Consider the following 27786-nt stretch of genomic DNA (forward strand, 5'->3'; position numbering starts at 1 on the left):
CATCCTCATTTAACCATGTCTCGCTTATACCAACAATTTTGGGGCGAATAAACTCAGTCAATGCAACAATTTCATTTCCTTTATTTCGAATACCTCTGGCATTAGTAAACAAACATAAGAAATACTTTCTGGTTCTACAAGTCCTATGAACATCACTTTTCCAATGTGACACTTCAATACTTTTCTCAGTCCCTACCTCCTTATTACCACCAATTTTAAAACATTCCTCATATCCAAACTCTTCTTCCCTCCACTTGAGGCTGTACTTCCTGCTCTCAACCCTATCAATTCTAGTTTCATTGTCCAAACATTTCCTCTTGATTAGAGAACAGCAACCTCTCCAAAAGAGGTTGTGCCCCTTACTGTACATATGCCTCCCATTTTTGGCATACGACGTTCTGTTACCATCAAATGCACTCCAAATATCAACATATTCTGGACTTCTTTTCCTCCACATTCTTGCGATCATATCATTCATTATCACCACTCTTCTACTTAACTCTGCATTGTCAAAGCAAGGAAGAACACTCACTACTCTACTGTTTGAAATGCGCGTGAATACTTTACAAGAGTCATCGTCTCCTATTTAGCAGGCCTCGAAATGCCCTCAGCCTTTTCGATAGTGAGAGGTGTACTCTTTACTATCGCCGAGAGTCTCTAAGCAATTTCCAAATAGGTAGGACTAAAAGAAAGCACTGCGTTTAAATTCATTCATCCCAAAGGAACAATGCAATGATGTTACATTATATGATATGGTGTTTTTTGTTTTATTGGTAATTACAGTACCTATTTGGAGATGCATTAATTATAATTTTTGCCAGGCGTTTGCCAACCACCGCGCTTGGCCGCACGAAGGAAGACTTGGTTTCGAGTCTAGTCGGCGACTAGAGGAAATTTTTATAAGCCTTTTTTCGACCGGTTCCCGAGTTAGTCGATCTCTGGCACGGGCAAGCAGGTTTTTCCTCCCGGAAACTCGGGTTTTACGTCCTGTAAACTCAAGAAAATCGACCGTAGAACCCACATTATTTCAGACATTAAATATATTGTGTTAGGGTTAGGGACCACGAGATGGCGGCACATTTGAGCCGTCTCTCTTCACTGAGTACCGCTTAATTAGTGATAGCCTTGGGCCATCTATCTCTGATTGGTACCAGTGGAGATTGAACTGCCCACTCAGTCTCCAAAAGTTAGATAGGGCTAAATGGCCTCGCCTACTCCCCGTATACGGGGAATAAAAAGGCGTTAGCTGATTTTTTTTTTTTATCTATTTTTTTCTGTTTTGTGTGTCTGTGTGTGTGTGTGTGTGGGGGGGGGGAGGTTAGAGAAATTTGAAAATTTGAGAAGTCATAATTCATCTACGCTGACGAGATAGTATGGAACTTCGCCTGTTAATATATTGGTACGACCTTCCTGCCATGAGTGGTCCTACTTGAAGATACACTCAACATGCTTTGTCCAGATCATCTGTTCACTTCGTCTCTGTGCAGACAGTATGTTTTTTTTTCCAATAATTTAAATTCACTTTTCTCTTACTTGTTATGCATTGATAACAATAAAATTATCTAAGAAAACAGTAAACAAATATATATATTTATAAGAAGCAGAAGAACATGTGGTATTTAAATAACACCAAAACAATTTTTTTTTTTTTTAAATTCTTATGAGCACTGTGATTCTAGAGGTCGTTTTACTTACTCAGCTGTGCGTGTGGTGTGAAGGTAGTTTAGTTGTAAACATACTGAGTGGATTGTACTCTCCTTTTGTATATTACGTTTTGTGTATATCTCTGTACACATTTTTACTTATTTGTACATTTTTTTACTTCAGCAAGTTTTACAAATGTGCTGTATTACTCTATTCAGAAGAAGGATATTTTTTGCAGCTTGAAGGGAAAGAGTTGTATTTTAATTTACCTAACAAATGATATGGCAGCAGAATCTAATAGACGTGGAACCAAAACATTGGGCCTTGTTGTAAGACCCCAGGCTGTGAGGTACATATATATATGCACATATGTTATTGCAGTTTTGATTTTCGAATTTCATACGTATGTCATTAAAAAAGAAAGAAGAAAAGTTAAGTGGAAATTTATGGAATGAAGGTACTTCGTTTCGTAAATTTCAACGCTTATGTTCTAAGACATTATGAAACCCAAATATTACAAATAATTATGTATTTTAAGTAAATAAAACTTGTTCATGAGTTCTATTTGACGGATGCACACCTCACAGATCTGGCTATTTTATCGATGTAAATTCAATGTAGATTTGTTTCCCTTTTAGCTGCATTAAAATAACACCTGTATTTGCATATCTTTTTTTTCTGTCCAGCGTCGGACAGAAAAAAAAAAACTACATGAATTTGATTTTCTATTGTTCAGATCCGTAAACTATGTATTTTGAATGATAATTTCATAACTAACACTAACCAGTTATTATCATTATTAAGAGAAACCTCCAGGGAGTCTGGAACTTATCAAGAAAGGCTATGCTATTTGCATTAGCTGTCATACCTGTTCTTGAATTCATTCACGCTACTTGCATACACATATAAAGACAATCCATTCAAATCACACACTACTCTGAGAGAAAAATCTAGCCCTAATCCTCCTCCTTGATATATCAACTTATATGGATATGTCATATGGATATCAACTTACAACTCACATCCTTTCCCTGCCCTCCATAAAATGAAAAAAATTCCATCTACTGAAATTTTGTATAACCCTTTCAGAAGTTTTTAAGTCTCAATGATATCACTCCTCTTTCTCCTATTTGCATGTCTGTGGCTTACAAATTCTCAGTGTCTTCATAATCAGTATTCCACAATCCTGATATCATTTTTAACACTTTCCTTTGCACTCTTTCCACTGTATCGGAATCACCATAGAAACCAGGAGACCAGAGACTTGTGTGCAATAATCCAAGTGAGGTTTATTATTATAATTATATTAATATAATATTAATATTATAATATTAAGTCAGTGGATATTAATTTATAATAATAATTTTTCATATGTTACTGACTATGCAAACTGCATAAAATAACTATATTGAGATTTCCTGGCTTGTGGTTTATGTGACTAGCTAGTACCAGAAGCCAGTGGATACTCCAGAAGCCAGTGGATACATCTACCTACAATTCCATTGTAGGAATTGTAGGTGGATGACTAAACAAATTTTGTGATGTGTGTGTGTGTGTGTGTGTGTAGAGAGAGAGAAATTTGTAGTTTGCTGCTTGTTGTTTCAAGCTTGTGTACAGAACAATGAGCGCACAGAAAGAGTAAACAGCTTTCAGAAAAGAATGATATTTGAATATCATTTGGAAAAAGTGTGTGTACATGCTGTAACACAGGTTAAGGGTTCTCAAGTGCATAGGCAATACTGAGCACATGATGTAACAGGTTGGCCTGAGATATTGACTGATACATCTTGAGGAATTGGGTACCATATTTCATAGTCATACTTTATCTAGAGAATCCAGACTTGGAGATGTGAGCAGTCACAGATAGTCTTATGTGTTTTCACAGTCTGTAGTGAGCATGCTGTAAATTGTCATGGAAATACTGCAGCGCACAAGCCCTTTGTCAACAACAATGCACACATATTATAAATCATTATGTATACCAAGATGCATTTGAACTTGGACTGTGGTGCATAGAAATTGGTTCTGTGGAGCAACAAGTCATGCTGTATTCTTTCAGTTTCATGGATATGTTTGTATTAGTGAATGCCTGGAGAATGGTTTTTACCTCATTTTGTTGTGTAAATGTTTGCATATGGCAGTATAATAATGTAAATTTACTTTTGCTTGTAGATTCAGATCCACCAGTTGCAGTATATGAAAGCATAACTGTTCAGATCTATTTGATGTTCTAACCAAGTCTGTTTGTCTACACTTAGTGGCAATTTTCTGTTACTGGCAGTAGCCCTTATTCCTTTCAACACAATAACACTCCATGATACAAGTGATTGTAAGTTTGTGATTTTGAAGCAAATAGCATAAACATTGTAGTGCCCAGTATAGATAATACAGAAGAATTATAACTATCAATGATATAGATCGGATACTTGCATGCTGATTATCACCCATATTTTTGCTTTAAGAAAGAAACAGATGTTTAGGGATTATTATTATATATTCTTTAGGTAGGCCCAAGAACTCATTGAGAGACAGCCAATTCATTCATTCATACTTAAAACTTTTGATACCTCTCTTTGAATGCATTCACCAAAGACAACCATGCACCATCTAAAAGTAGCTCATTTCACACTCATTACCTGACTCTACCACCAAGTCTCGTCATGACAGGAAGAATCTTTATATGGACTTTTTCAATCAAAGGTTAGTTAGCCGATCTCATACGGAGGTAGCAGGGTTTTTCCTCCTGGAAAATCGGCTTTTTCATCCCGCATACAGACAAATCGGCCCTTCAGAACACATGCAATTTACAGACAAAAAATACTAGCTGTGGTGGTAGTGGGCAATAGATGGCGCTGATGTAAATGATTGGTAGTAGGTGGAGATGGAGAGTTGTACAATGGGGGTCCTCCTACGATGAGTCTTCGGACTCCTTGGAGGTGTCACGAATAATAATAATAAAAAGAATCTGGACTTCGCATACTTCCCAGTCACATCCTTACCCAATTTCCAATGATATCTATGCTGTAAGCATCCTCTACTAACTTGTATGGTCTGTATCATCCATCTGTTCCTCAAACTCTGAAGACACACAGTTCCTCAGTTTGTCCTCATATGCACAATCCATAGACAAGTTTAGAGTCCACCTGTCTTTGATTCTTCTCAACTATCTACTCATCTTCTCCAAACACAGCTGATCATATCTGTACATTACCAGTAGTCTTATTAAAGCTTTGTAAAATGGGAGAATAACTGCCTCTTTCTTAGAAATTAGTGTTTTCTTCAACAGTTGTAGCAAATTCCCATTGATATGATATTTTGCTTGTGATATCCTTCCATAATAGAAAACCTTTTATATTTATAAATATAAGGGGTTTGTACTTGTTCCAATTTAGCATCATCATCAGAAACTGGATATAATCCTCTATATATGCCTTAATAAGATGTACTTATATTGTGGCATCTCTCTGCTGTCACTATTGAGCAGATTGCTAAAGCAAGACCTTCCTTTAATAAACCCATGCTGCCCCCCTTTTAAGAAACACAGTGTTGTTTATCCACTTCTGAATGCAATTCCTAATCAGCCTCACTAAAACCTTGACAACACCAGTGATGTTGATTAGTCAATTTACTGCATCAGTCCTAGATCCACCCTTATTAGAATTACCATGCTTTCCTCCTGCTTGTTAGGAATCACACATGTATTTGAGACTGAAGTAAATAACCAGATTACAGGCACTGCTAACTCCTTTGTACATTTCTTTAGTGCCAATGCTGATATCCAGTCTGATTGTTGTACTTGAATCAGACTTCTGTAATAGCTTTAATATTTCTACATTTTCTGGATCTATTTTTTCATCCACTTCTCCTCTGACATCCAGAGAACTAATGTGTATGTTTGGAATGTGTACCTTATTCAAGAGAACACTTAATCCATTTGATATTATTATGTGACACCTCCAAGGAGTCTAAAGACCCATTGACGGAGGGCACCTACTCTACAACTCTGTCTCCACCACTTAATCCACCAACTGCAGCAAACTGCCATTACCATCATCACCTACACCATCTGCTGCCCACTACCACTAGTATTTTTTGTCTGTAAATTGCATGTGTTCTCAAGGCCAATTTGTTTGTACATGGGATGAAAAACCCGAATTTCCTGGAGAAAAAAACTCTTGCTTTCTCCATATGAGATCAGCTATCTCACCTTCAATTGAAAAAACCCATATAAAGCTTCTTCTTCATACTTAGGCCTTTTCTAATCGAAGGACACAACATACTGTCATTCTTCCAATTGCACTATTATTATTATTATTATTATTATTATTATTATTATTAATAATAATAATTTCAGAAAGCAAAAAGCATCATCACTTTATTACAAGACATCGCTGACACAATAAACAAAGCTCTCGATAAAAACAAGTACGCCATCCTTATACTGCTGGACCTAACCAAAGCATTTGATACACTTGAACATGACATATTACTCACCAAACTATACTCAATAGGTATAAGAGGAACACTACATACATGGTTCAAGAACTACCTCTCAAACAGAACACAAGTAACAAAAATAGGTACATGTCACAGTCGGGATATACAAATAAAACACGGTGTACCTCAAGGTGTCATATTATCACCCACTCTATTCGACATATACATTAACGATGTTCATAACATATCCACAGGAAGTCCAATATTTCAGTACACAGATGGCACTGCACTACTAGCAATCGACACGGCTCTCTGCAAAGCACAAGACCTAAATGAAATCACAACATACTTCCACCAAAATGCAATTCTAATCATCGGCACCAAAACAGAGATGTTGATAATACACAACCCAAGAATCATATGCGCAGCATCAGTATCGATACACTGTCACACATACCGCTGCATTAACAACAGAAATACCTCATCGGATCATTGCAGCAAAACTCTTTGCTGTAAATAAAGACATTATTCCATCCAACATAAAAAAACTTCTATATCACGGTATCTGAGAATCCCTACTCAGATACGAAATAACTGTCTATGCAAACACATCAAACAGCCACCTAACAAAATTAGAAACATTTCACAGGAAAATCGTGTCAACAGTGATCCGGTCACCTTACATGCACCAACCAATATCCGACAAGCACATGGCGATACACAGAATTCTGTGCATTAAAAACCTGAAACACTACATGACATTAACACAGAATTACTTCAACATCACCTATTGAAACAACAGAGACACATCGTATAACACGACCTACACCCTTCAACAATTCATACGGTTCTTTTGTGAGATCACATCAATACCCACTCAACTCAACAACCTACCAAGAAATTTAAAACACATAGATAACTACAGAACATTAAAACATGAACTCTGGAAAATATACCAACAAAGTTAATATACCATTAACACTAATATACACATCACAAATCGCCTACATCCAGTGCCAACATCCCAATACGTAAACAGTAGCAACAAAATAAATAGTGAAGCCTAAATCCCACTCTCTTCACTAAAGCTAACCTAAGCTTCAAAGTAGGAGGGATTAACTCGCCTCACTCAACCACACAATCCTTATAACCAAAGAAGCAGATTATGTAATAAAACAGTAAAGTATACAACAATAGAGAAGATACTGATTATTATGTGATAATAGCATTAATATAATACTCTTATGTAACATGAAAAAATAATGTAATAAATTATTCTTATAATTAAAAACGTATATAAACAAAAAAAAAATATTATACAAAAAATTCTGAATAATCTTCATTGTTAACATTAGAAGAAAATGTGTTGTAAATACATAATATAGATGCAAAAAATACTATTAAAAATTTTAGTTGAAATCAATGTAGAAAATGTAGCACTTAGAGCTGAATTCTCTAAAATTATAAGTTGCAATGTCACTGAAGATGTCTATTGTATGTGTAAATATTTTAACAATCAATAAATTACTATTATTATTAAAAAAAAATTATTATTATAGGACTACCGCCTCGCTAAGTGCAGGCCTGAAGTGGCTGGAGAAGGTTTCATGTTTGGTCTCTAGAGCACGGTTTCCTGACTATACAAAAATAAATTAAAAATATAAAAAAGTGTTTAACGAAAAGAGGAAAAAATCTTTAGCCCATTCACGATGTGAACGTATTATTATAGAATTATAAAAAAAAAACTTTCTTTGGTTGAGAGACAATAAAAAAATAATGAAACTCTCCATTATTGTCTGATGTACTTAGTCATGAAATAGCGTGTAACCAACAGAGAACAAAAACGAAATCAAATATGAAAACATTTAATTTTAGTTTTGTTAGTATTGTACTTTTTAATATAGCAAATTTATTTAAAAAAAATAAGTTGTTATAAAAATTTTAATTATAATAAAATTTTTATTGTTTAGAATTTTAAATAAAATATAAAAATTTTCTGTATTTAAAAAAAAAAAATTATTATATGGACGCGCTTTATTTCTAATGGATCTGTAACTTTCCTGCCATCTGCATTCACTATGATATTCTTTCATAAACATTCTTCTTTTTGCTTGCTACATAATGATAAAATTCCCTTGAATGTTCTTTGTCCATTAGGTCTCACTTTTCATAATTTGCTGTGGCCTTACCTTTTTCCTGCTCTCTCTACTTCTCCCAAGCCTCATCATCATCACTTTTTTTCACAATATCAGCTACAACATTTTTTTTTTTTTTTTTTTTTTATATATGTAACTCTTGCTTTAAGTTATTCATACATTGACCATACAGCTTATTCTCCTACTCTGGACAGTCAAATATTGCTTCCTCCAAACATCATTTAACTACTCCTGCTCTTCTGGTTCTTCTACTGTCTAGGCCAGGGGTGTTCATCCCGTCGATTGCAATCGACCAGTCAATCGCAGAGCGATTTTTGGTCGATCTCTTGTGTATCACTCCTTACTTACAAATTTAATTAAAACTGAAAACATAATATTTTATTTATCATTATTTTGTATTATTTTTAATTTGCTTTAAGTGTATTGCTATTGTTTATCTATTTTTCGTTAAAAGTGTCAAATCAGCAATTTTCTTATAAGTCCGGGTAAATGAATTAATTTGGATCAGTGGAAGTCAAACAGCGAGCCGAGTGAATACAATTATGAGCAAAGTGTAAAAACTCGATTGTAGCTTAAATATTAAATATTCCAAAGCACATTACATCGATTTTTTATTTAGGTTAAGTCCCATGTGAATATTGTAAAAACTTTGTTTGTCTCGGTATAGTTTGTATTAGATGTTTTTGTAAATAACTCTTTTGGAGCTAACTGTATATACTGCTTTAATAAGAATATGTTAGAATGTTAAAAACAAAGGCAATGTTTTTGTCGCCGAAGCTGTACATGGCAGCATTAGAAAGATTGTTATTGAAACTTGTATGTATGAGAAAGGCTTGCAGGCTCTAAGTGTAAACATCTTCGAAGTCAGTCAGAAAGAATTCAAACAACTTTCCGATGGCCGGCAACTTGCAATCAAAAGAAAGCGGAGGAGAACAAAAGGCGTGCCGAACTTGAAACTTAAGATGAAAGACTCATACCGATTCTTTGGGGGTTGCCAAACTTCATGCGAGGTCTCAGAGGAACCCTAATATAAAGGGACTGAAGCAAGCAGAAAGCGTCGCGGTTCCAGAATTGCTGTCAGAGAGGAGGCTGCCTGGTCCAGAGTCACTGTCAGAGAGTGACTCTGGACCAGGTCCACGATGCTTGAGAGAGGAGTTTCCCGTTTCCAGAAAGGAGCTTCTTGGTTCGAGACATCGCTAGAGAGAGACTACTTCTAGGCCACAGACAAGGTTTCAAATTGCCGAAAAGAAAAAATTCCAATTACCAGAGAAAAGATTCCAGGCCAGGTTAATGTCAGACATTCACCAGTGTGTTGCGTTTTCATTACAATTTGATGAATCAAACGACTTCACTGATATTGCTCAGTTAATGGTATTTATTCGCATGGTATTTCAAGATTACTCAAGTAAAAAAGAACTTTTGAAAATTATACCATTATTGGGAAGAACTAGGGGGAGAAGACATTTTTTCAGCATTTGATGAATTTGTGAAACAGCACAAACTTTTTTTGTGTTGTTTCACAAACTGCTTTTTGAACTTGTGTCTATTACTACTGATGCTGCTCCTGCAATGATAGGTAATAAATCAGGCTTCATTTCATTATGTAAAAATGATGACAAATATCCAGATTTTTTAACGTACCACTGTATTATTCACCAACAAGTACTGTGTAGTAAAAGATTAAACACAAAAGATGTTTTGGATATTTCATTTAAAATTATAAATTCTGTTTGAGGAAAAGCCCTGCAACGGTGGTTATTTAAATTACAGGCAGATGATGAAAGGGAACTTCTTTTGTACAATAATGTTTGCTGGCTCAGCAGAAGCCAATTTGTAGAAAGATTTCTTGTATTAATTAATGATATAAAATATTTTCTTGATGAAAAAGGAGATCTTTATCCACAATTGAGTGATAAAAGATGGTTGTTACACTTATCATTTTTAGTAGATTTCTGTACGAAATTAAGCAATTTAAATTTAGAATTACAAGGTAGAGATAAAAATTTAATTGACGTGTTAAGTTCAATAAAAACTTTCCAACAATGCTGACTTTTATTAAAGAAAAATATAAATGACCCGCAAATTTAGACATCGCCGATATTTATCAAAAATTTCTGAACAAAATCAAGAAATGCTTTGCTACGATTTAAAAGAATTTATTCGTGAAATAGAATTAGTTGAGGAAGAAATAAATTCAAGATTTAAAGATTTTAAATCTTGAATTTAATAAAAACTGAAATGATTGTATCTTTTATCAATAATCCATTTCAAGAAAACTTGAACATCACAGAAATTTCAAATAAAATTAGTGGGCTGTTTGATATAAACCAAGCTGAAGTAGAACTTGAGATAATAAACATTCAGAATAATTTACACTTAAAATCAATAAACAATAAAGTTATTTGGAAGTATGCTCATGAAAAATTCCCAATATTAACTGATATTGCGTGAAAAATTCTGTTGTGTTTCGGATCGAAATACTTGTCAGAATCCGTTTTTCAAATATGACCTTCATAAAAAATCAATTAAGAAATCAAATTACAAATGATCGTTTGGATGATTGTCTGCGATTGGCCACTACTTCGTACCAACTTGACTATGAAAATATTGCGAGGTCCAAACAATGCCAAATTTCACATTAACTTCTTTTTTTAATCAACCAGCATTTCCCATAACTTGTGAGTTTGTAATCAATCTGTTGTTTTTTCTAACTTTGGTTTTCCAAAATAGAGAAATATTTTATTCCAATATTATATATATATATATATATATATATTATTTTTTTTTTTTGTTGTATTAAAATATTTGTTGTATTAAAATAATTAAAAGTGATAAATTAATTTTTAAATACATAAAGTTTTTAGTTGCTTATTTGTGCGTAATAAGATATCAGGTTGGGGGAATGTGATCTATATAAGGGAGTAGATCACCGAATAACTTTTTATAGAAAAGTAGCTCGCATAGTAAAAAAAGTTGAACACCACTGGCCTAGGCTAAGGCACTGTTTCAAACTTCTCAGTATTATAATTGTCTGTCTTATGCCGTAGTTATTCGAATATAACTTGCTCTTTTTTCCCCAAAATTAAAGTTAAAAAATCGTTTGCGAGATATATGTTAGGATTTTCAGAAACTTCCTTTGTTTGCTAATCCAAGTTGTTTTTACATTTCTTCATCACCACCCTCCCCATTTCTGGCCCTATAGCAACATCCAATTAAATATGTCTTCCTGCCAACTTTCACATTACACACACTGCCTCATAACCATTGCCATTATTTCTCTTTTTCATATGTACCTTATGTGGACATAATTTCTCTGCTATCATCAGCAGCACTCTCCTTCCCTTCTTGTCCTTTCTATCTTTGCAAAATATACTGTATCCTTCCATTTCTATTCCCATTAGAATATCATCTTCATTCAACCATACATTCAATCTGTGAAAATTTCATTTCCCTTATTTCTGATACTTCTGGCATTTATAAACAAACACACACACACAGTAATTCATTTTTAGGTTTATAACCAGTCCTATCCAAGCCACTTGTTAGTTGCGATTTCCCAACCATACCTGCCCAATCACCTTTATCACCACTTACCACATATATCTGCTCAGTCTCAACTTCCCACCCATCTTCATTCACATATTCACTGCCACTTTCAACATCCACTTTTCCTATGCCATGCCCCCCCCCCCCCCCAATTTCCCTATTCCTCTTGCATTCCCATTCTCTCACACTACTACTGTTTCCACTGCCAAGGACCTCTGTCTCTTCAATACCACTCTCCTGATTTTTCACTTCATCTCTTGCTAATGATTTCTTGCATGCATCACTACTTCCATCCAGCAACACTTTCTCCAGTGCATTCACTTCAAAGCCATTCAAATACAATCCATCATGCCTATATAATTTCATTCTTCCCTCAAACACATGCCATACATCCACAAAATGTACTCCTTCTCCTCACACAGCTCTGCTAGCATACCATTCATGATTTTGGCTCTCCATCACAACTCACCATTATCATACCTTGACAGCACACTGACAGCTTTTCCCACTACACTGCTATCTTTCACTCTTCTCAATAACCTCCTGATATTCACCCTCACATGCTCCTTATGTCCACTTAGATCATTTGTCCCCACAATCACCACGAACACTCTTGGTCGTTTCTTCCTCATGTGCAATGGCTGATTTATCCTGCTCATTCTCCCTCCTGAATAGCAGACCTTATGGAGTCTCTCATTAACTAATCCTCTAACTATGGAATCTTCATATGCTGTTATCCTGAAATCACTTGTCATCTCTTTTACTCTTTTTTCTTTCATTGTATTATCTTGCACACTTCCATTAGTTTCCACTAAATGTCTGACATCACTCTGCATATTCCTCATTTCATTTTTCATTTGCAATAACTATTTCACCAAATTTTGCATTCCAACAATTTCACTCTCTCTCTCTCTCTCTCTCCTGCAATCTTCCTACCTCTTGTTCTGCTGCACCTTACTTCAATTTCTTCATTCATACTTTCTTTCGCTCCCTTATTACTAACTTTCGCTTCTACATTCTTGCATTCTTTCACTCTCTCTCAGTTTCACTAACCCTCATTTCATTTCTATTTCTTTCATTTATGCCATTTTAGTCTGTTTTGTGTTCATTGCCTTGTGGTCTAATAATATATCGCTTCCTACGAATCCACATTCATCTCCCGTGTACCCTACCCCCCCCCCCCCCCCTTAAACATATCTCTTACACTCTAGCATGCATACATATTATGCTCATGACATCGAATCATTTTAGAAAAGTTCATGCCATTAATGCCGCTTGATTTTCACAGCGCTTGCCTAGTCGTACTTGTCAGTGCCTGCATGGTTGATCTCGTGAGTACTGCCATTGTGTTACATTTGAAGAAGGCAATTTCAACTAAGAAATCATGCAGAAATCACAGAAAAAATCATGCAGCCACACTTTGTTAACAAAAATAAATAGTACAACATTAAAATTCATGTAATATTGCAAATTATTACTCAAAATAGTATTATCTTCCTGGAACTCTTTCTAACATTACACAATTTTCGGCCCTCTAGTAATTATTTTAGTATCCTTATAATGTAAGCAAAGGCAGAAGAAGAGTTAAATTTAAGCGTTCTTATTATGTATATTACAAAAAAGCCTAGGGCCATGCAGTTGTCAGGTCATGTTAAAAATTTTTAGCACAGAGCACTTGCAACTGAAAAAAATTAGAGGGAGCATTAGTTGTTCATTCACAGTATAACAGCTTTGAGCTCACTGCATGTATTACTCATTCTCACTACTTGGAGATTTCTACTCGTTTGGGATTTAAGTTTTCCACATCATTAGCAAAACTTTCTGATCCTTCCTGTTTTGTCATTCTGCTCTGAATACGCTGAATTCATGACATTTTATTCATGTAATGATATCTCTTCCTGTAAGCTAGGTCACTAATGCCAATAATTTTTTTGTGCCACTAAATCTATTGCTACTAAAACTCCTCACCTTTATTTCTGATACTTCTGCTATTTGTGCATATATGCGTGTTGTGCTCTGATGATGCTGAGTTGAAAATCAGTGAAATATAAGCATTAATAAAACATCTTTGTGATAAAAGTGTGTGTGGTGTTGTTAATACCGTGAAAAATAAGTCATGACTAATCATCAACACCTAAGCTTATCTGTTAGATATATGCATGCAAGTTAATATATATTCAGTTAACCCTTGGAACATGGTCAAACAAGAAGCTTCTTGAATTTCTCAACCAAATCCTCCTTTTTCTTTTCTCAGTTTACACTTTTTTTTCTTGACAAAACCAGCTCTACATTTCCCAGGGATCATCCCTAACTTAATAATTAAATAACTTTTTATTAAATTATTACCGATATTTTACTTTGGTCACCAATGCAATTTTTTAGTCACATGGATATGATATGCATATGTATTAGGACCATTTACAGGAAATAGCTTTCTCTCCTGGCTTGTCCTGGTATCAACAGTATTAATTACTCATCTAAACTGACTTATATTGGTCAGTGCACTCACTCCAAAGCCATTCAAATACAATCCATCATGCCTATATAATTTCATTCTTCCCTAAAACACATGCTATTCATCCACAAACTGTTCTTCCAGGCAAATACTGACTGGAAGAACAGTTAGTATTTGAATAGGTGAACATAGAAAATGACTTAATATGAGGAACTACAAAAACGGATAATTAAATGTAATAAAAGTGACTATATATTGATCTTAATGCCAGAGTTGGAAATAATCCAATCCCAAATGTCTTAGGAAAATATGGGGAAATTTGCAAGAATAGCAGTGGTCAACAACTATTAGACTTCTGTACTTTCAACGACCAATACTTTTTTAAAAAAAAATATTGGAATAATAATAATAATAATAATAATAATTATTATTATTATTCAGGCCTCCATGGAGTCAAAAGACTCATTGTGGGAGGTCCTTCCTGAGAACATAAAGTCTGTCAAGACTCATTGAGGGGAGGTCCCCCTAAGAAACACAAAATCTATCATACCACTCCTTAAACTCATTGACCGTTCTCACTCTCACCACTCCATCAGGCAATGCATTCCACGGATCAACCATCCTCCATGCAAAGAAACCACTCCTCACCCCTCTTGCTCACAGTTTCCTTTCGTGACTTCCAGGGATGGCCTCTTGTCATCACTCCTTCCCGTTGTTCAACCAAGCGAAAGAACTCCCCAGTGTCAACCCTGTAACCACCTCTCAACAGTTGAAAAGTCTCAATCATATCACCTCTCCTTCATCTATCCAGCAAACTCTGCATTCCACATTCCCTCAGCCGATCCTCATAACTATCATTGTACAGTCCTGAAACCATCTTTGTCATCCTTCTTTGTACCCTTTCCACAGTTAATTTATCCCCTTCAAATCCTAGGGACCAAATCTGAGAACAATAGTCTAAGTGTGGTCTAATCAGAGACTTATACAACGGAATGATAACCCTTTTATCTCTGCAGGTCAGTGTCCGTCTCATAATTGCAGCAATCCTCTGTGTTACCTTCACCACCTTTGCAATATGCCCGCTAAATTTCAGGTTTCTATCAATCATCAACCCCAGATCTCTTGTCTCCCCTACTTCCTCCAGTATAACTCCTCCCATAGAGTATGCAGCATCCCATCAATGTTTCCCAAACCTTAAGACCTTACATTTTGCTGCATTAAACTGATACACCCATTCATTTGCCCATCTACCTAGCTTATTCAAATCCTCTTGCAGGGCTACCACATCTGCACTATTACTAATAATCCTTCCCAGCTTTGCATCATCCACAAACAACTGAATATCCCCTTGCAATCCACTGGCAATGTTATTGATATAAAGGTTAAACAATATAGGTCCTAGTACTGAGCCATGTGGGATCCCACTTGTAACCCTCTGCCTCCTTGAAACTGCTCCACCATACACAACTCTCTGATACCTATCAGACAGCCAATCCTGAATCCAGTTGATCAATCTGACATCCAGACCCATGCGCTGCAACTTAAATATCAGCTTATCATGTGGCACCCTGTCAAATGCCTTCGCTAAGTCTAAGAAAATTGCAGTAGTTGCCTTTCCCTCATCTAATGTTCTTGTAACTTTATTATAAAAGACTAGCATATTGCTAAAATAAGAGCACCCTTTCACAAATCCATGTTGACATTCACAGATAACATTACCCTCATCTGCCCAATGCTGTATACGGTCCTTCACTACTTTCTCCAAGATCTTACTAACTACTGATGACACACAAACTGGTCTATAATTAAACACTTCTAGTCTGCTACCGCCCTTATGCAACGGCACTATCTTACCTTCCTTCCAGTCCATGGGCACCTTTCCAGTAGCCAGACTTTCATTGAAAAGCCAGGTCAAAGGCAGTGTCAGTTCCCTAGCACATTCTGTCAAAACTCGTGGTGAAATACCATCTAGTCCCACAGCTTTACTGACATCCAGAGTACTCAGTATTTGAAACACACTCTCCTCCTGCTAAACCTTGAACCTGCCCTATCCCTCTAGTATTAAAACTGACTCCTCCAGGATGAAATACTCCAATAAAGTGGTCATTGAACAATACTACTATGTCCTCTGCATCAGTCACTCTATTCCCATTTTTATCCCACAATATCATTCTTCCACAGTCATTTCTCCTCCTACTGGCCACATATCTAAAAAATTCCCCAGGATTTTCTTTGGATCTTAGGGCTAATCTCCTCTCATATTCCAGTTTCGTCTTCCTTACCATACTAGTCACTCTTCTGGCCTGTGTCTTATATTCTTCATGCATCTTCTCTTCACCTGTCTCCTTATATCTCTTCCATAGCCTCTTTTTTGCATGCAATTCCTGTTTATATTGTTTGTCATCCACTTTACTTCAAATTGTGTCATCTTCTTCACTCGTAGTATACAACTTACCATTGCTGCTAACAAATATTCTTTCACAATTTCCCATGCACTAATGATATCCCGGCTTTCCAATTTCTCCCTCCATGAAACTTCCCAAAGTTGACATCTAAGACTATTATAATCACCTGCTTTATAATTCCGTATAAGTTCCCGTCTCTTTGATACTCCTGCATGTCTATTCATTTTAAAACGCTCCAAGCACTGTTCAGATATTTGAAAGAAACATGAAGAGCTGAACTTATATTTTGTTTATGATGTAGTAGAAGAACTTCTTTCTCTGGTACAGAAATTAGTGAATTATGCATCAAATAGAACTGCAAGAGGTAAGAATATATGTGCTTCAGTGAGACAGGAGAATAACATTGGGAGATAAAAAAGGATACCATGGAAAAGAAGAAAATTTGATATTTTTGGAATGGGTCTAACAAAGAACTGACTTTGAACAATTTTGTTTTTGTGAAACAAGGTGTTTAGTCGGTGGACGTGATTAAGTATATGTTAAACAATCCAATAATAGACTGAGTCAGAGAATGAATGATTTTAATAATTTGGATAAGAAAATCTCTAAAGGTAGATTTATTTTGGAAGGCCTTGGATCCAGTTCATTTTATAGTATTTATGTAATTTTATTTAAAATGTATAAAATGTTTTAGTTTCATTAAATGTGCGCGCGCGCACACACACACACACACACACACACACACACACACACACACACACACACACACACACACACACACACACACACACACACACACACACACACACACACACACTCTCTCTCACTCATTCACTCACTCTTTATTAACCTACAATCGGATCAAAAACGCTGATGAAACTGATATAGATGGCAGTGCCAGTATTTCCAAGTCTTAGTATCATGCCTCCACATGGCCCCCCTGGGAAACAATGTGTTGTAACAAGCCATGGCGAAGTTGATACTGAGCAAAGATCTGGCAGAAAGCTATAAAATGCATCTCCCAAGACGTTATGTAGCCAGCATGGGAGATTAGGCCACAACCCCTCCACTACAATGGCAAGAAGAAGAAAGAAAGGCCATAATGAGCAAACAATGGACATGACTAAATTTCCCCAACTATATGACTACTCTGAACAAAACAGTTTATGGAGGCCAGAGCATGATGCAGCTTTCCCAAATAATAAGCAATACTTGGAATAACCCAAATAATTCATAAATATAATAGTAATCAATGCAATCCTCTTTTCCTCTATATAGGAACATTTAATTGTCAAACACTTAAAGAAGAGGACATCTTACAGCAAGAACTAAAACATATTAAATGGGACATCATAGGCTTAAGTGAAGTATGCAGGCAGGATAAACATTTAATAAAACTAAAAAATGGAGACTACTTATACTATTATGGGAAAACGAAAGGACAATACAGAGTAGGATTTCTAATTAAGAAAACAATTACACCTTATAGAAGAATTTAATTATACAGATGAAAGAATAATAGAAATCACACTAAAAATAAACTCCAAACTTAAAATCAGCATCTTTCAAACACTAATGAAGAGATAGAAGCATTTTATGACTCACTGCAGCACAGTAGACAAAAAAATAAATAGCAATCAAAACTTTACTATAGTAATGGGTGATTTTAATGCCAAAGTAGGTCATCCCTCTCACCAAATAGACACAGTAGGACCATACGTATATAGTACAAGCAGCAACTCAGAAATGGCTCTTACAGAATTCTGTATCAGTAACAAGCTTTACATTATAAATACACTTTTTAAGAAAGCCCCAAAAGAGAATGGACATGGAGAAGTTCAAATGGAGAAATAAAAAATGAAATAAATTATATACTGTGTAATAATAAAGAAATAGTCCAAGATACCTCAGTACTAAATCAAGTAAAAACAGGAAGTGGCCGCTGACTGGTGAGTGTCAAAATTAAAATAAACCCCAAATTGGAAAGAATAAAATGGCTAAACAGCAAAAAATCAAGAAATTTTGACTTAAAACCTATTGAAAACAAGAAGGATTATGAAGAAAAACTGAATAAAAAAACTACACTTAATAAACATATTTGAAGAAGACAAATAAAATAAGCAAAAACATAATGGAAGTAATAATCACAGTAGCCAATGAATTCAAAAACAACAAAAAGACCATAAACTTTCAGAGGAAACTTTACAACTATTAAAAAAGAAACAAAATATTATTATTATTACCCCAAGCCTATGAAACGTAACAAAAATTTAACTTTTGAAATAGAATATGCAGAACTATGCAAAACAGTAAGGAAAAAGATGAGAAATGAAATAAAATAAGATCTGATAACACTACAAAAATAAAAGAAACAATTTGAAAACAATAAAAATATGAAAATACTAAGAAAACATTTATCAGTTGGTAAAAGTCAAATAACTGCAATAAAAGATAGAATGGAACTACAATAAGGAACCAAGGCAGGCTAGAAGAATTTTATAAAGAACTCTATATTGATCCTTCAATAGGTAGATCAAATATAAATAACTCTTCCCCATCACATATGGAATTCATCTCCTCCCATTCACCTCAGATGAAACAAAACAAGCATTAAAACAAATGAGAAATGGAAAATATCCTGGTAAATACATAATTCACATAGAATTAATTAAATGGGGAGGAAACAACATAATTTACCAGTCACACACTTACTAAATCTATGCCTAGAAGATACCAGAAAACTGGAAAAATGCTGCTCTGTTACTGTTATTTAAAAAAAGGAGACAAAGAAGTAAAGAACTATAGACCAATTAGTATTCTCTCTAATCTGTACAGAATTGTCGCAAAAGTAATAAACAGGTTAACCCCTCTTCTAGACTCAAATCAACCAGCAGAACAAGCAGGATTCCATAAAGGCTTTAACACAATTGATCATATTCATGCAGTAAAACAAATAATAGAAAAAGCAGAAGAAAACCAATTGCCTCTCTGTAATCAAAGCACTCCAGAATCAGGGAATTCCAGGAGAATGTATGGACCTCCTCCAGGAAATATACCACACTGCAACAGCAACAATCCAACGTCACATGAGTAGCAATAAAATATCAATTGATAAAGGTATCCGACAAGGAGACGCTCTATCACCTAAAATCTTTAGAGCAATCCTTCAAGAAATATTTAATAATATAAACTGGACAAACCTTGGTATAAAAATTAATAACACAAACTTAACACACCTAAGATATGCAGATGATATCATAATTTTTGCAAACACTCCAGAAGACCTTAATATAATGTCAAATAGTTGTTCTTGACATAATGTTAGGGCCTCCCTCGATGAGTCTGTCGACTCCTTGGAGTTGCCCATAATAATGATAGAAGACCATATATCATGAAAGCAGAAAATAAACAGAGAAAAAACTAAAATCATTTTATGACCTTTTTCTTGACTAGTATTAATAAATTAAAGACTTAATTCTGTATGTTAGTCAAGTAAATATTAGTTTAATATCCAACGTTTCACTGACTGATATCTGTCAGCATTTTCAAAGGAATACACTGGTAAGCAATAGAAAGTAGCAAAAACTAGGAAACTAACCGACAATTCTAAAAATTATATAAAGTTATCACTGTGCGTGATACAATGATATAATATGCGTGTCGCAAGCGCAACATTTTATTTGTTGAGATATTTAATGTAATTTTCATGAAAGTTAATTTCTTTTTGGTTAAATGATCTGATTAGAGTTTTCCATATATCTGGTAAGATTAGGCCTTGATTCTTATTTAAGTTACCTGTTGAACGGGCGACTGTAGCAGCTTCTTTAAATATTCTGGAATGGTAGTTGTCTTCTATGTAGGGCATATGACTCATATTCCATTCAATATTATGGTTGGTAGAGGCAAAGTGTGAAGAAAGGCCGGATATATCCTGTCTGTTATATCCGGGGAGGATATAACAGACAGGAGCCTTACATAGCCTATGTGTTCTTTCTTTCTTGTATCAAAACTTCTAGATGTCTGTCCGATGTAATTAATTTAGTCAAGTAAATAATATTTACTTGACTAACATACAGAATTAAGTCTTTAATTTATTAAAACTAAAATCATGTTTAATCATTTTGTAACACCAAAAAAAACATAATAATAGAAAACAATTTCTTAGAAAGAGTCTCTTCATATACATATTTAGATCATCTCATTGATCTAAACTGGGAACTTCAAAAGGAAATAAATGGAAGAGCTCAACTTGCCTGGAGTGCATTTAGAAAATTGAAAAGCATTTTTCAAAACAATGATGTCCCACTCTGTTTAAAAAGGAAGACATTTAACCAGTGTATACTTCCAGTCATTTTCACATCAAGGTTGTGAAACTTGTTCTCTAACAAAAGCACTGACAAATAAAGTAGCAACAACCCAAAGAAAAATGGAGAGGCTGATGCTAGGCATCACATTAAAATATAAGAAGCAAAACACCTGGATGAGAAGCAAGACTCTTATCACTGACATCATTCTTCACCACAAGCGACTAAAATGGAAATGAGCTGGACGAACTCAATTCCAAAAGAAGGGAAACAAGCACATCCTAAAAGAAGGTAGAGTGATTCCCAGTTTTGTCGGGAAAAATTAGTCAACCATTGCCAAGAACAGAGAAAGGCGGAAGGAACTGGAGGAGATCTTCATCCAGCAGTGGACAGAAAATGGCTGAACCACTTCAAAATATATATAAGAAGATATATTTTTTTTATTTTGTCTCGAGTCAATAACTTTCCAAATTCTAAAAGAAATAGTTAAGTCATTGCACCAATTGGAAATGAACCGTTGTGTAATTGTAAACACTCAGTATAAAAATCTCTATATAGAGTTGAAATAAAATAAACAATTTTATAACAGTATCCCAAATGAGAAAAGTCACTAGTGTTGGAGGGATCTGTTTTAAGGCCATCATTGTTTAACTTGTATATTAATGATATTAGGATAGGTTTAACTGGAGATATACAACTGTTTGCAGATCATGCAGAATTGGGGGAGAACAATTAGGAATTAGATGTAGTATTGCAGGAGGATTTGAATAGATTATATGGACGAGTGAGTAGAGCTACCAGTTCAGTGTTGCAAAGTGTAAATTTCTGAAATTTGTTAGGCAAGGATTATACTTTGAATATCAAGTATAAGCTTGGTGAAGAAATTTTGAAGGCAGTGGAGGAGATCAGAGATTTGAGAGTGGCATGATAGAGACCTAACATTTAGGGGTTACATTGTGCACAGGTTGAGTCATCACATCAGATTATGTGATGCATATCTGCATCACATAATCCAGTGCAGTGATATGGAAGATCTTGCCATGCAGAAATAAAGATTATGGTTCCATTGTATAATGCCTTGATCAAGCCTCATATAAGATGTAAGGAATCTCAAAGAAATATAACTTGATATCAACATTCTTTCCAATTAATAAACCTTGTCTTAGTTACCTTGCACTAAGGACAGATGGTCTCCTCTTTCCATTCCAGGTGTTTACCAAGTTCCATGTGATTGTAATCTTTATATTGGACAAACGTTGTTTTTGTCAAAAAAATCAACACAGGATTAATCTTATGTTGCTTATAATAAGCCTGAAAAGTCTGGCTTGGCAGATACTGAACATAGAATCTACTCGTCATGAACCTGATTACTTCATTGATGTTGCTTTAAATATACACGTTTACTTAAGGAAAGTACCAAAGCCTTAGTACATCATTTAAACTTAAATCGAAATGATTTTTTAAAAATGTTATATTCATGTCTCAATGTAGTCACATCGTATGTCCATGTGGCTAATATTATTTGAAATAATCCACTATTAGTATTCTACCTTATACAACTGTTCCCAAACTGGTGATGGTTTGCAATTTCAAGTCAAAATACTTTTAAATGTTATTATTCTTATTTCTTATGTTTACATGTTAAAAGTATATTCATTATTATGGCACATGTGCCTTTGCATTCCACTTCATCTCAAATGCTCAGTTAGATTGAGATTCACTGACTGAACCAGCTTCTGAAGTATGACAGAATTACTGACATGCTCCTGCAATCATTCCTGAATGATGTGTATCATTTGACTGCCTGGCAGCAATGCATAAATTGTTTGTGGCTTTCACACATTGCTCAGTCAGTATCAGCAGATGAATATCACACCATCCCAGCTCTAAGTTTGGAACATATATGCTGTAGGCTTTCATCTAGTATAATGGGTGCATGGGATTCATTGAGTCAGACCATCTTTTCTGCTTCTAAGTGTCCCAGTGTTGTCATTGTACCCATAGTTACTTATTTTTAACTTCATTGAGTCAGACATCTTTTTCTGCTCCTAAGTGTCCATTATTGTCATTGTACCCTTAGTTACTTATTTTTAACTGACAGGAAGGGAATGCTGTTGTATTGTCTGCTATTGTAACCCATCCATAACATGGTCTGATGCACTGTGTTCCAATATGCTCCTTCACAAACCACTTTTGTATTGCAGCATAGCCTTTGATTCTTGTAATCCTCCATTGAAGTCTTTGGCCACTGGGTTGCCCTTGAATGGATATTTCTGGTTAGACTTGTACATGAATGTCCTAACACAGTGGTAGTTTTAGCTACTTTTTCTGGCATTTATACCAGAGAAAGTAATAAGAAACTGATCTAACCTTCTGGCTTCAAAGTACATGTTGTATTGTTGGCCCATGTCACTAATTGATTGTAAACACTGTCCTTTGGTATATACTTACCTGGTATATGCCTACCTGGAATGGACACTTAACATTTACTGAAGTAGTGGATTCCAAGGATTGATAGTGCATTTATGAACTATCAATCATCATCTAGTTATTCATTATACATTGTTTTTATGAAACAATATGATATGCATATATTAAAGATTTTTCTTTCTTTCTTTTTTTTTTTTTTAGTGACAAATCGTATGTAGAAAGTGTAGTTGGTTTTATTCATGAGGTTGTCCCTCAGGTATGTTCAATTTATTGTTTTAGGTTTGGTATATAATTTAGAAATTTCCAAGTTTCAAATTAAGTAAACAGTGCATAATATGTTTTGAATATAATAAATTAGTATAAATGAGCCATTAATATTTTGTTTTATTATAATGTTAGAGGTCCATTTATATTATACACTAAATCTTATTACTCTAAAGAATCAGTGTATTATCTTCTGCTAGCCTTGTTAACAAGTATAACATACTCATATTGAATATTTAATAGGATGAAAATAGAGTGAATTAAACAACAGTTTAATGCTTCCAATATTTTTCTGTCACAGAGACATCTTCAAGGATATGATGTAAATTGCAGCAGACTTGCACACACTCAACATAGTAAAGTGAACTTAGAGTCCTGGCTAGGAAGAGTACCCCAGGATGGGCACTGGTAGGAAGCTTAGGTTGCAACTTAGGATGCTGAAGAATTACTGTTTTCCATATTCTGGGGGGGGGGAAGGTCTAACACATCCAATAACATATAAAATTTTAAATAATTTGAATCAAAAAACAAGACAGAATATAAGAATTGTGATTGATAAAAACATAGCTACAAGATACATTCAATACATACATTCTATAAAATAATTACAAATACTAGAATCCAGAAATAATCTGGTAGGACACATTTTTATACAGGAACTTGAATGGTATGTTGAATAACTTCAAAAATAATAATTACCTAGAGAAGATGGTGTTAACATGGATGCTGATGAAATGTTTAAATTAGGACTAACTGAATTCCTCTTTAGATTTCCTGTTATTTGAATAGAATATGGGATGGGGGAGAACCACCAGAATTTTGGAAGAAGTGCCATGGTTATTCCACTTTATAAAAAAAAAAAAGAAAAAAAAAGACAACTGTAAAGACTGAAGAGTATCGTGGAATAAGCCGTCTTACTAGTGGCTACAAAATGCATGCAAAATTTTTTTAAAAAAAGCATTATTACAGCATTGATTAAGATTATTATTACCCCAAGACCTCATGGAGTCAAAGACTCATCTGGGAGGTCCTTTTATCACACACACAGCTCATCATACTGTGTCTTAAACACACTCAAACTCCTTGCAGTCACCACACTCTCATGCAAAGCATTCCAATCATTCACAACTCTGCATGAAAAATAACCTGCCTCTCACTCCCCTACTCACACCCTCTTTATACAGTTTCCAGGGATGGCCTCTGGTTCTTCCGCGATCTCCCACTATTTTCTGTAGAACTTCTCCAGTATTGATCCTATAACAACCCCTTACGAACTTGTAGGTCTCTATCATATCTCCCCCTCTTCCTCCAAATTATAAGCTAATCCACATGTTTAGTATTGTGGTTAAAGTGTTGGTAAGATTAGAAGTAAAAAGTGTTGACAGTATCTAGAATTAGAGTGAAAACAGTGGTTCTCTCTTTGATGGATGGCACAGATTTGCTAAAGAAAGATTATGCTTTAGTAATCTGCTTACTCATTACAATATGGTGACAGGTTGGATAAAGGAGATAGATACACAGTAGTATACTTAGATTTTGGAAAGGCTTTTGATAGATTGCTACATGGTAAATTGATATTTTAACTATCAACTTATGTGATAGTTTAAAAATATTCCTTTCCCATAAATCTTCTTATAAAGCGATAGCCATCTTGGTGCACTATACTATGCAGATAATGAGGTATTCCTGGCCAATAATGAAGATGAATTGCAATATTCTGTACATGATTTAAACCTTATTGTTGAAAAATTTAATATGCAAATTGCAACTGTTAAAGCCAAAATTATGGCCTTTCAAGGTAAGGAACCAGTTAAAAGTAAAATATATATTGAAAATACAATTCTTGAGCAAGTAAACTGCTTTAACTATTGTGGTTATAATCTGACATACAAAGCAAAAATTGACATTAATAATATTAATGTCAATTTTATATTAACAATGGCTTATATAAGTTGAAATAAAATTTTTGAGAACTCAGTCCAGTAACAAGATATCTATTATTGGACGGAATAAAAAAAAAAAGATATAATGAATGAGTGAAATATTATACCAATAATACAGTATAATTTAGTAATATAGACAAAAATGTTATAGCATGTAAACAGAATGGACAGGACCATGAGTCCTTGACATCTCTAGAAGAAGGAGACTGCTAGGTAGAATAGCCAAAAAAAAAAAAAAATGGCTTGAGACTGTAAGAAATAAATGATATAAGAAATACATTTGTTGCTATCATCATATGCTGTCATCAGGACAGACAGATCATGCTTTAGACACCACACAGGATTAGATGGAAGAAAACCATAATGCTAAAGCTATATAAGTTGTTAGAAGTCAGACTGTTTTTGTTCCTCAAACCTTAACAAGTATGGTCATATTAATTTACAAAAAATATGGAAGACAGTCATTTTAAGAATAATTTTTTATCCACCAATAGGTGGCACTGCCAAATTAGGACTGTAGTTCTTTGTATTTGTTTGTTACAATTTTAAAATTATTCCCACTAATTATTAATTATATGAAGAGCCAAAGGCTTCAATTCGGCGACCTAAACTTATTTAAGTTAAGGGATATTACATCCCATATTGTTTCATAGCCGAATAAGAAACTCAAAGAGTTTCATGCCGAATATAGTAAATATATAAAGTTCGGCAAGTCCAAGCATAAGCAAATACCTGGATAGTGTTACAACTGACCCTTTAGGGAGTGCAACACTGAGGCAACTCATGGTAAGGGTGGAGCAAGCTCCGATCACTATTCTAGATATTTCCACTAATAACTGTTAGTGCTTGCACACTGTGTCAAACCATTTGTGCTCTGAAATTGCTGGGTGCTTTAAACCAGTGACATATTAAACATATAATTAAATGCCTTCTTTATTTTGAATTATTTTGGCATTATGAATTAAGGTATCAAATTACAGCTAGACTGTTTGTAATTGCTTTTTTAATGTTTCAACTAAATATTGGCTGATGTTCCAATCTGCTCATCAACTTTCAGGAACAGGGAACCTTTATATATGCTAGGAACTGAGGAGGAGTTGGTTCTTAGGGGAAAAGATAAGGACAATTGTTTCAAGTGGGGTGTGAGGGCAGTACAGAGATTATTCTTTAAAAATTCCTTGGTTATTTTTTTCTGATGAACCCTGGACATATGGAATAGTGATCACTTTACTATAATCTTGTATGCAGAGATGGTTGAAGATTCAGGGAAGGATTAAGGATTTTGGTAATTCTGTTGGAATTATTGCCATTTCCAACAGAATTTCTTGAATTTATTGCCATTTCCAACAGAAAAACGCTAATCACTTTTGCAATGTTAAGTGATTAGCGTTGCAAAAGTTTAGAATAGTGAACGTAGTACAAATGTGGCAAATGACATGGTAGAGTGTAATAAGGCAGAGGAAGGTAGAAGAAAATGAATGAATGGTTAGCCTTTTGAACCTCAGGCTCTTTGATTTTCAGTGCCATTATCCTTAGTTCCCTAATGATTTTTGACCACACTGGAAAACATTTATTTTAATTTGAAAACTTTAAACAATTTTAACACGTTTGCTGCCAACTACGAGTATACTTGTAGTTGGTATATGAGCCTCACAAGCCAACTATGAATATACTTGTATGTCGATTACTGACTGCTATGAGATTACTTGTACTGACCTTGAAGAAGTGAAATTGCTTGGTGTGCGGTAACAAACTATGCCCAAGGAGCGTGGCAGCGAACGTGTTAAAAAATTCTTAGAGGGTGACTTATCAAAATATTTTTGGTCTATAGTACAAAACAATGAATTTTACTTATTCACTATTTTGTGAATTTCATGCATTTCCTGTGTGATGAGATTCTATACAGGTGCATATCAAAACAGTGGGGAGGGGAGAAAAAAATCCAGTGCAGTGTTCTCAGTTGAAATTGAATTTGGAATTTTTTTTTTTTTTTTTGTACCTTATTGTTCATTTGTTTGAATTTGGCATCTGCAGGCTGAAAATGAAGTCACTTGACCAAGCCATTCAAGAATATATTTGCTGAACATTATGCCAGACAAGTAACTTGTTATCAGAAAACAAAATCTCTATTCACTTTCAGAATCAACTGATAGTTAGGCCTGTGTAAATCTCTTTTTTGAAATTTCACATTGTTGCTGTCTG

General features: G+C 34.7%; 1 protein-coding gene across 1 annotated transcript in view; it reads left to right on the forward strand.

Moving 5' to 3' along the window:
• Positions 1–1873: 1873 nt before the first annotated feature.
• Positions 1874–27786, forward strand: part of rudhira (breast carcinoma-amplified sequence 3 protein rudhira) — a 532797-nt gene continuing 506884 nt past the window's right edge. The window contains exons 1-2 of the mRNA XM_090391579.1: positions 1874–1993; positions 23579–23633. Of these exons, the coding sequence (XP_090247705.1) occupies positions 1926–1993; positions 23579–23633 (123 nt within the window). The 5' untranslated portion in view covers positions 1874–1925. The remainder of the gene's footprint in view (positions 1994–23578; positions 23634–27786) is intronic.

Source organism: Typopeltis vanoorti, chromosome 4 (genome assembly GCF_054136105.1).
Source record: "Typopeltis vanoorti isolate ZY-2024b chromosome 4, IOZ_Tvanoo_1.0, whole genome shotgun sequence".
In the NCBI taxonomy this organism is placed as follows: Eukaryota; Metazoa; Arthropoda; class Arachnida; order Uropygi; family Thelyphonidae; genus Typopeltis; species Typopeltis vanoorti.